Raw genomic sequence first — 11,009 nt, 5'->3', positions numbered from 1 at the left:
ATATATATATATATATATATATATATATATATATATATATATATATATATATATAAATACTTAAATAAACTACTTACTTTTTGTACTACTATACCTACTTTTCGGTTTTTCACTTGTTAATTTTTCAGTTTCATTCAATGTTCATATTTGTAATTTAGCAAATTTAAATTTTTTTATATCATAAAACTGTATAATTATGTATTTATACCTCATAAATATAAAAATGTTTAAATATTTAAAAATATAAAACTTGTCAACTAGCAGCTATGTTGAATTTTAATTTCTAAACAATAATCATAGTAATTTAATGTGTTTTGTTTTCCTCCTGTGAAACATTGATTACACATTTATACTTCTTAAATTTCAACATATTGAAATGCCATTTAAACGATAAAGGACCTTTGTTGACCGTTTTGACAAACGTCAGTCATTTTGAACTTTTAAGTGGCGCTCAGACTTTTCCAAAGCATTTGGCCTCACAGCTACTCGTATACCAGTGTCTGTGCTTGCATCCACGTTTATTTCACTTTATTTCACTTATCTGCCCCACTTTCTGCCCTGACATGAATTTACAAGGCTTTACACATCTTTTTTTATTTACATTTCCCTTCGTTCATTTTGCATTAAAATCTAGTTCATTTAGGGCAGCATTATGGTCTGCATGTTCTCTCCGTGCTGCGTGGGTTTTCTCCAGGTACTCCAGTTTCCTCCCACAGACCAAAAACATGCATGTTAGGCTGATTGGTAACTCTAAATTGTCCCTAGGTGTGAGTGAGAGAGTGAATGGTTGTTTGTCTCGTTTGTCTCTATGTGTCCCTGTGATGGACTTGCGACCCGTCCAGGGTGTCCCCCGCCCCTCGCACAGTGATTGCTGGACATGGGCACCGGCGACCCCCGTGACCCAAAAATAGAAGAAGCGGGTAAAAGATAATGAATGGATGTAGTTAATTTACATTCAGTTTATTTATAGAGCACCAAGTCACAACAAAATTCGTCTCAGGGCACTGAACAGCAACATTAATATATAAAAATAATTTAACTCTTTATCTTAGGAGCAGACTGCTTTGAGTTTAACTCCATCACAGAACTCTCATCTTGAGGCAACAATAACTACCTTTGTTAATAGAACATGCCAAAACAAACCTAAAGGAAAATATGCAACAAGAATCTGTTTTTTTTTTAGCTTTTTCAGGGAAATTGTCTGCACCTAAATTGGTCTTTAACTTTCCCACATTTAGAGCCGATTTTCGACTGGAACGTTAAGCAGCTGTTTCTGTACCTGTCTGCTGAATATGCCACGAAGAGCAACGTAAGTCACAGTCAACACATTTATTTATACATGTCAACTTAAAGGCTGAGCAGTCCTCGAAGAAATAAATATTTTATGTTACCTTTCATGCCATATTTAGACTAATCATCTTATATTGGGAAACGACAAAGTTGTAGCTGTTTGGATAAAACCTTGAAATAAGAAAATGCTCAGTCTCCTGCATTATTGCAACAACTCACCTGATCTGTTAGCACTTGGAAGAATTGTCGTTTGACTCTAAACGTTTATCAGTTGTAGATATATAATTAACAACAGAGTTTACAAGCACTGTATAAAAAGATACGTACAGTATAACAGTATTTTGCACTGTCTGACATTAAATCAGACTATTAATTTCCCATTTTAAGTCCGTTAGAATTCTCAAAACTGTTTGTGTTTGCTAAACTGTTAAAAAATAACATAGATTTTACATGTTTTTTCATGACTGGAGGTTTTTTATGGGTTAGCTGACAGCATTTGAATTAAATGCTTCGGATGGAATACACTGGTCCCTTAATAGTAGCACAATTTTTCCTCACTGACTCTGAAATGAGGCGCACGTGTTCTCTTCCCTCTCCCTGTTCTCCTCCCGCTTTTTGCTGTCTGTCTGTGTATCTGAGCAGCTCTTATTTTTCCACATCTTCCGAAATGAAAACTGCTCTTTTGGAGCGGACCAACTGGACTTTCGACACAAATGACAAAGTATTTTCAACAAATGGGGTCCCGGAGAACCGTCATCTGCTTGGACGACACGCATGCAGCTGGATATGCTAAGACGAAGCAGAGGGCGTGTGATGAGTTGTATGGGAGAAGGACTTGTACCGATTGGCAAGACAGAGGGATCAGGCTGGAAAGGATGTGCAGCAGGTTAGGCTTATTAAAGATAGGAATGGTAATGTTCTAACAAGTGAGGAGAGTGTGATGGGAAGATGGAAAGAGTACTTTGAGGAGCTAAGGAATGAAGAGAATGAAAGAGAAAGAAGAGTAGAGGTCATAGAAACTGTGGACCAGGAAGTGGAAAAGATTAGTGAGGGTGAAGTCCGGAAAGCTCTGAAAAGAATGAAGAAGGGGAAGGCAGTGGGACCTGATGACCAGTGGAGGTTTGGAAATGTCTTGGAGAGATGGCAGTGAGGTTTTTGACTCAAATATTCAATGGCATATTTGAGGGTGAGAAAAAGCCTGAGGAATGGAGAAGAAGTGTGCTGGTGGCCATTTTTTAAGAACAAGGGTGATTTACAGAGTTGTAGCAACTACAGGGGGATTAAGTTGATGAGCCACATGATAAAGATCTGGGAGAGAGTTGTGGAAGCAAGACTTAGACAAGAGGTGACTATCTGTGAGCAGCAGTATGGTTTCATGTCAAGAAAGAGCACCACAGATCCATCTTTGATTTGAGGATGTTGATGGAGAAGTACAGAGAGGGTCAGAAAGAACTCTTTGTCTTTTGTGTCTTTGTGGATTTAGAAAAAAACATATGACAGAGTGCTGAGGGTGGAGGTGTGGTGTTACATTAGAAAATCTGAAGTGGCAGAAAAGTATGTTAGACTGGTACAGGACATGTATGAGGACAGTGGTGAGATGTGCTGTAGGAGTGACAGATGGCTTCAAGGTGGAGGTGGGAGTGCATCAAGGATCTGCTCTGAGCCCCTTCTTGTTTGCTCTGGTGATGAACCGACTAACAGATGAGGTCATGCAAGAATCCCCATGGTCTATGATATGCAGATGACATTGTAATCTGTGGTGAGAACAGAGAACAGGTGGAAGAGAAATTGCAGAGATGGAGGTATGCACTTAAAAGAAGAGGAATGAAAGTCAGTCGTAGTAAGACAGAGTTCATGTGTGAATGAGAGGGAGGAGGTGGAACAGTGAGGCTACAATGAGCAGAGGTCACAAATGTGCAGGACTTCAAACTTCAAGTAATTGGGATCCACTGTCCAGGAACATGGGGAGTGTGGTAAAGAGGTGAAAAAGAGAGTGTCCAGGCAGGATGGAGTGGATGGCGAAAAGTTTCAGGAGTGATTTGTGACAAAAGGGTGTCTGCAAAGGTGAAAGGAAAAGTTTACAAGACAGTGGTGAGACCAGCTATATTGTATGGTCTGGAGACAGAGACATGGACAAAAAGACAGGAGACAGAACTGGAAGTGTCAGAAATGAAGATGTTGAGATTCTCCTTAGGAGAGACGAGGATGGAAAATATTAGGAATGAGATCATCAGAGGTACAGCACAGGTTGAACAACTGGGAGATGAAGTTAGAGAGGACACACTGAGATGGTTTGGACATGTCCAGAGGAGGGACAGTGGGTATATTGGTAGAAGGATGTTAGAAATGTTGCTGCCAGGAAAAAGACAAAGGAGGAAGGCCAAAGAGGAGATATATGGATGCAGTTAGAGAGGACATGGAAGTAGTTGGAGTGAAGACAGAGGATGCAGAGGACAGAGTGAGATGGAGGAGGATGACTCGCTGTGGCGACCCCTGAAGAGGGAAAAGCCGAAAGAAGAAGAAGAAGATGTTGCTTTGTTGTGGTAGGTTTTTTTGATGCCTCAAACCGTGCCCTGTCTAGGACATGGTGTGAGAGATCTTTTTTTATACTTTCTCTCCTCATGTTTACTTCCCCTTTTCTCATCTAAGCCCAAAGTATTCTGAAAAGGATCAGGCCGCGCTCTTAAAGAGAATCTGCAACGTGCACTCTGCCCATCTTTTGGACGACTGTACGGACTTACTCTCGTTGTATCTTGGTACAATGATAATGAAGCTTATTCTGAATCTGATTCTGATTATCCATGGTTGGATAAGAAGAGACAACAGGTTCAGCAAAGAAACCCAGACATCAATCTCTCCAGCAATACTCTCCATCTCTGCCCGAATGCCTTGGAGTCCCCCCAAAAGAGCTGAAATTCTAGGTCTACCCTAGAGTTTTCTCCTTGTGGGACGTGCCTTATAAACCGCCAAAGGCAGGCTTTCAAGAGGCATTCTGTTCAGATACCCAAATCATCTTAGCTTGTGTGTACACATTCACACACCTGAAAACGTTCAGCATTAGAAAGGACTTGAACAAAAATAAACAGCAATGGAAGATCAAGATACCCAACAGAGCACGCTGTATCTGCAGAGAAGTCCACCATCACTGCAACACAAACACGTTCTCTTCACAAGTTAAGACTGGACAGGGTTGGGTGTCATTGAGGTTTTCCATGTCCAACTATGTCCAACTCAAAGAGGCTTTGGGGCGGTCTCTGAAACTTTCTGAAGTGATTTTACTCTCTCTGTTCTGGAAACACCTTGGGGTTCCCCAGGAGGAGGAGCTGGATTTGTCTCCTGGGCCTGTTTCTTCCATTACCCAACAAAAGACAAGCAGTAGAAGATATAGAAGAAAACCTGTTTCCTGTTTCACTGTGACATGTTCTGTAGAGTGCATGTTTGTCTGGCCCTGTTTGTTTGTAACAAACGTTCTCCTCCAGTGTGTACATTTGCCCAGGTGATTAAACGTAATCTTTGCGTATTTGTGTCAGTCTCTGAACCAGGTGGTGCTGTGGGACAAGATTGTTCTTCGAGGTGAAAACACCATACTGAACTTCAGAGACATGAAGTCCAAATACTTTTTCTTTGATGATGGAAATGGACTCAGGTAAGACACCGATGGTTGGTTTTTATTTTTTATTTTAGGGGGTTATGATGACTTGGAGACACAGATACATCTGATGGCACCTTTACAACTCAATGAAACAATGCTTCATTTCTCATAAAAATGAGATTCAGTAAAAAACATTTATCTAAAGAACAGGTGCACCTCAAAAAATTAGAATACCATGAAAAAGTTAACAAAGAAAATCATTGCAGAAAGTGAAACTCATTTATTACATAGATTTGTCAAACACAGAAATATTTCAGCCTTTACTTCTTTAATTTTGATGAGTTTAACTTACAGATAATGAAAAAATAAAACTGAGTTTCAGGCAGAATATTGTGAAGAGGTTCAGGAGGTACCAGGTAAACTCCTGGTGTCTCAGCCTGATCAGCTGAGGAACTTCCGGACATGAAAAGTCTGTCCTCAAGTCCAGACACTCCTGAACCAGAGACATCATCAGAAGTGTCTTACCTGCTGAGGATACAAAGAACTGGAATGTCTCAGTGGTCCAATGTCCTCTTTTCACATGAAAAATTTATAAATCAAGATCCCAGAGTCTGGAGGAAGACTGCAGATGTCCAGAATCCACCAAGTCCAAAGTGAAGTTTCCACAGTCAGGGATGGTTTGGGTCCATGTCCTCTGCTGGTTCTGGTCCTCTGGGTTTAGTCCACAGTCCATGCAGCACCTAACAGGACATTTTAGAGACTTTATGCTTCCTTCTGCTGATGAGCTTAATGGAGATGCTGGTTTCATTTTCCAGCAGTACTCTGCACCGGCCCACACTGACAAAGGTACCCAAAGCTGGTTCTGGAATATTCTAATCCAGACTAGACGCTGAGTTTTAGTTTTCCATTCTCTGTAAGTTATAACCATCAAAGTTACAAGAACAAAGGCTGAAATATTTCACTCTGTGTGATTAATTGATTTAATATATGAGTTTCACTCTCTGAAACGGACAATTTTTAAAAACTTTTTCACGATGTTCTAATTTTTTGCTGCGTATCTACATGTCTTGAAAATGTAATTCTAAAGTAATACACAAACGGTGTGGCCAGACTTGTCGGATCCACAGACACCAACATGTCGGCTGCGAGGTAACAGCATTACTACTATTCTTCCTGACCCATTAGCAGTAATGTTATATGACGTTAAACATCTGACACACAAGGCAAGTGAGGACGGAAAAGGCTGGGAGAGATCCAGAAGCCATGCTAAGCTAAACTAAACTAAGGCTAGCTTGCGCTAGCAGATCCCAAACGGAGACTAAACTAATATTTGTTGTAAGCTCAGATGTGCTTCCAGTGAAGTCCCACAGCAGAAACAACTAAATGAAAACAAAATAAAACATGTAAACTGTATCAAACAGTCGTGCCGAAATAAAACCAGTAAATCAAAAGATTTGATGAACAAACAATACAACCAGCAGTAGAGCAGCCTGGAAATGTTGCAATATATAAATGATGCACAACCACTGCTTCACTGAAGGTTCTTAATGACGTTGTTGAAGCACTGGATGCTAAGGATTATTGTGCTGCACTTTTCTTAGACCTGTCTAAAGATTCTGACACTGTGGATCAGAACATCTTGTGCCATAAACTCTCAGAAACTGGTTTCTCAGAACACACCATTGGTTGGTTCTCTAACTATCTTTCAGACCGGAGGCAATGTGTTCAACATAATGGTACTTCCTCCAGTTATTTAACAGTCAACAATGGTGTACCACAAGGCTCAGTCTTAGGACCCACCCTCTTTACAATCTACATAGGTAATGTAGGTCAGAGCATCCCTGATGCATCTTTACATTTCTATGCTGATGACACAGTTGTTTATTGTCAAGCTAAAACAGTTGAAAAGGCTTTCCAGCTTTTGCAATCTGCATTCAACATCATCCAGACAGATTTGTTCCGCCTCAAACTTGTCCTAAACGCCGACAAAACCAAAGGGATGCTTTTTTCAAACAGGAAGTCGATCCCAGCAGTTCTTCCTCTGATTTTATCCTCAAATGGTGTCCCAATTGAGTTTGTTGATTCCTAGAAATATTTGGGTATCTTGGTCGACTCACATCTCTCTTTTAATTTTCACGTGGAAAACCTAGAAACTGAAAGTTAAACTGGGTTTCTTTTCCAGAAACAGATCCTGTCTAACTCTGAATGTTAGGAAACACCTTGTATCTGTGACTTTCCTTCCCTCCATTGATTACGGTGACATTATTTACATGAACGCTCCTACAAGAACCCTGCAGATGTTGGATGCTGCAGATGTTGGATGCTGCAGATGTTGGATGCTGCAGATGTTGGATGCTGTCTATCATGGTGCACTAAGATTCATAACTGGCTGTAACTACCGTACCCACCACTGCACCCAGTGTTCACTGGTTAACTGGTCACCATTAACTTCACACAGACTCTCCCACTGGTACATTTTCATCTTTAAATCACTTCCTGGTCTGCTGCCTTCATACATCTCCTCCTACATGTCTCTGTGTGAGTGCAGCTACAGCGTGCGCTCTCAGGACATCATTACCTGCAGTGTTCCCTCAGTGAGGACTGAACTAGACAAAAGGACCTTCTCCTCCTCCGCTCCTGTTTCCTGGAATATCTTGTAAAAACATCTGAAGCTCTCAACCAAGTGGCTTCAAACATCTGCTCAGTTCCTGCAGACCTGTTCCTGTTTTTAGTTTTCTACACCACCTTACAATCTTGCTGGTTTTTTTGCTGCTTTTCCTTTTAATTAGCATTTTAATTAGCATTTTTTTTCACTTGTTAAAAAAAATTAACATTTCTACGCATCTTTTCTGATTGTCTATTATTGTCGTTGTTGTCCGTTGTTGTCATCACTCTTTACTAAAAACCAGGTCTCTCTTGTAAACGAGTCCCCGAGGCTCAGTGGGATTAGCCTGTAGAAATAAAGGTCGAATGAAAAAAAAAATGCTTTAAAATCCTGAACAATAACACCTCAGACCAGAACCCAGAAGTCTGAAGCTCAAACGGGTCCAGCTTCCCTGTCAGGTGGTTCCAGTTAAAGTTTCGAAGTCCTGCCCCCTCCAGGTAAACAAATGATAAATTGCCACTGATTAGGAATTTAATTACACCTTATATCAATGTTTTCTGGTGTTGATGTTCATTCAGTGTTCTTCTGCTTTATGCTCAAATATTCATTTTCCCAACACGTGTAGCTGTAATACTTGATACTTTGAAGAAAGATCCTGCAGCACCGTGGTTGTGAGTGAGGGGTTAGGGTCAATCCAAACAAGGCAGGCAGGTCTTTACTGAATTCTATCTGCCTCGAGTTTTTGCTGGTCTCGCGTAAATTCTGAAAGGTCCAAATCAAGTGGACACACCACTGGTTCGTGCCTGAGAATATTCCCTGAGATTTGATCCATCCTGTGGCAGCAGAGCAGAGGCTGTTTGCAAAGGAAATTTAAGTCAATTTTACAAATGACCGACGCAGAGAAAACTGTTCGACCCAAGTCCTCCAAAATGTGGGAGAACTTCACAAAGATAAAAAATGAGAAACATGCCGCTTTGAAAATCGCCAACACGACACGAGAGAACCACGGAGATGAACGTAAACATGTCAGAGTCACGAGGAGGAGGAAGGAGCTGCAGCTGATGCAACTCTTCATGTGTTGCAGGTGAGTCTCTACAATATTCTACATTTGTTCTGTTTCAAGAGAGAAAACGTAACGTCAGTCTCTCTGGAGATGAAGCTGCTGTTTGTTTGTTTGTTTTGTTTTCTGATTAATGACGGTGATAGAGAACGTGTGTTAGTTTTTATTCAATTTAATTGGTACAAGCAGTGTTTAAATGTGATTTATAAATAAATCTAACACAAAGATAATAATTTAATGATTAAGCTTCAACTTTTAATTTACTGGCAAAGTCTGAAGATACTGCAGGTATGGCAGGATGAATTGCATTTAAACAGGAATTAAGTCATTTATTACATCTACTCAAATGTGTGTAATTAAGTATTTTATATATATATATATATGTGTGTGTGTGTGTGTGTGTGTGTGTGTGTGTGTGTGTTTAATTGCTCTTTTAGCTACTTTTGCCTGAACCCAACACTGTAAGTGAAACAAGGCATTTCTTGAGTTGCTGTAAATTATGCTATAAAACATATTTACTGTCTCATTCCAGAAAACAACAACAACAAACAACAACATCCTCCATGATGGACAGACATCATGGACACCACAGCAGCAGCTGTCTTCACTGAAACATCCTGAACATGATCGTCACTGACATGAGGCCTCTGTCCATGGTTGAAGACGAATGCTTCACTACAATAATCCACACTTTTAATCCAGGTTACAATAATCCACACTTTTAATCCAGGTTACAATAATCCACACTTTTAATCCAGGTTACACTCTTCCCTCAAGGACACATTTTACAAAGTAGCTACATACTGTGCAGGTATAAAGATACATTTGTATATATTTTTGTGTACATTAATTTTTTTAAGATATTTGACTAACTTTTATTTTTTATTATTCAATATTTTACTAACAGAATAGTCAAATAGCAACCTATTTTTTGTGCGAATTGCTATGTCAGTCAAATGTTAAATTTTGAAATAAAGCAGTGGAAATTAAAACTTTTTTCTTTTTTTTTCCGATTCATCGATTTAATCGAAAAAAATAATTGACCGATGAATCGGTTATTGAAATAATCGTTAGTTGCAGCCCTAAATGAGAATAAAATTAATGGAAAAAATACCACACACTAATTAATTAATTAATTCAACCTTTATTTATTTCTATAGGTTAGTCCCATTGAACCTCTGGGCTCATTTACAAGAGAGACCTGATTTTAACAGAGTGATGACAACAGTGGACAACGACAACAATAGACAGTCGTAAAAGAGGCATAAAAATTAACTTCTTTTTTTTTTTACAAATTAAAATAAAATGGCAACCAGAAAGACGATCAAAAGAAAAAAGTAGCAAAAAAATAAAAAATAAACCCCAGCCAGATTATAAGGCAGTGTAGAAAACTAAAAACAGGAACATGTCTGCATGAACTGAACAGATGTTTGAAACCACTTAGAGAGGTCAAGGTGGAGAGCTTCAGATCTTTGTTCAAGATATTCCAGGAAACAGGAGCGGAGTAGGAGAAGGTCCTTTTGTCTAGTTCAGTCCTCACTGAGGGAACACTGCAGGTAATGATGTCCTGAGAGCGCACGCTGTAGCTGCACTCACACAGACACATGTAGGAGGAGATGTATGAAGGCAGCAGACCAAGAAGTGATTTAAAGATGAAAATGTACCAGTGGGAGAGTCTGTGTGAAGTTAATGGTGACCAGTTAACCAGTGGATACTGGGTGCAGTGGTGGGTACGGTAATCACAGCCAGTTATGAATCTTAGTGCACCATGATAGACAGCATCCAACATCTGCAGCATCCAACATCTGCAGGGTTCTTGTAGGTGTTGAATTGATAAATTCAATTCAGTTTATATATATAGCTCCAAGTCACAGAAGTCATCTCAGGGCACTGAACAGAAAGTCATATATATATATATATATATATATATATATATATATATGGATTCCAAAAAAGTTGGGACACTAAACAAATTGTGAATAAAAACTGAATGCAATGATGTGGAGTTGCCAACATCTAATATTTTATTCAGAATAGAACACAAATCACAGATCAAAAGTTTAAACTGAGAGAATGTTTCATTTTAAGGGAAAAATCTGTTGTTTCCAAATTTCATGGCGTCAACAAATCCCAAAATAGTTGGGACAAGTCCATTTTTCCCACTGTGTGGCATCCCCCCTTCTTCTTCCAACACTCAACAGACGTCTGGGGACAGAGGAGACCAGTTTCTCCAGTTTAGAAATAGGAATGCTCTCCCATTCATGTCTAATACAGGCCTCTAACTGTTCAATCGTCTTGGGCCTTCTTTGTGGCACCTTCCTCTTTATGATGCACCAAATGTTCTCTATAGGTGAAAGATCTGGACTGCAGGCTGGCCATTTCAGTACCCGGATCCTTCTCCTACGTAGCCATGATGTTGTGATTGCTGCAGAATGTGGTCTGGCATTATCGTGTTGAAAAAT

General features: G+C 39.6%; 1 protein-coding gene across 1 annotated transcript in view; it reads left to right on the top strand.

Moving 5' to 3' along the window:
• Positions 1–11,009, top strand: part of spcs3 (signal peptidase complex subunit 3) — a 19,704-nt gene that overhangs the window by 4,244 nt on the left and 4,451 nt on the right. Inside the window, exons 3-4 of the mRNA XM_037690023.1 lie at positions 1,233–1,309; positions 4,821–4,936. Of these exons, the coding sequence (XP_037545951.1) occupies positions 1,233–1,309; positions 4,821–4,936 (193 nt within the window). The remainder of the gene's footprint in view (positions 1–1,232; positions 1,310–4,820; positions 4,937–11,009) is intronic.

The sequence above is a fragment of the Nematolebias whitei genome, chromosome 16 (assembly GCF_014905685.2).
Source record: "Nematolebias whitei isolate Nwh7 chromosome 16, NemWhi1, whole genome shotgun sequence".
NCBI classification, from domain to species: Eukaryota; Metazoa; Chordata; class Actinopteri; order Cyprinodontiformes; family Rivulidae; genus Nematolebias; species Nematolebias whitei.
Note: the sequence above shows the minus strand (reverse complement) of the source record. Positions and strands in the feature narration are given on the sequence as shown.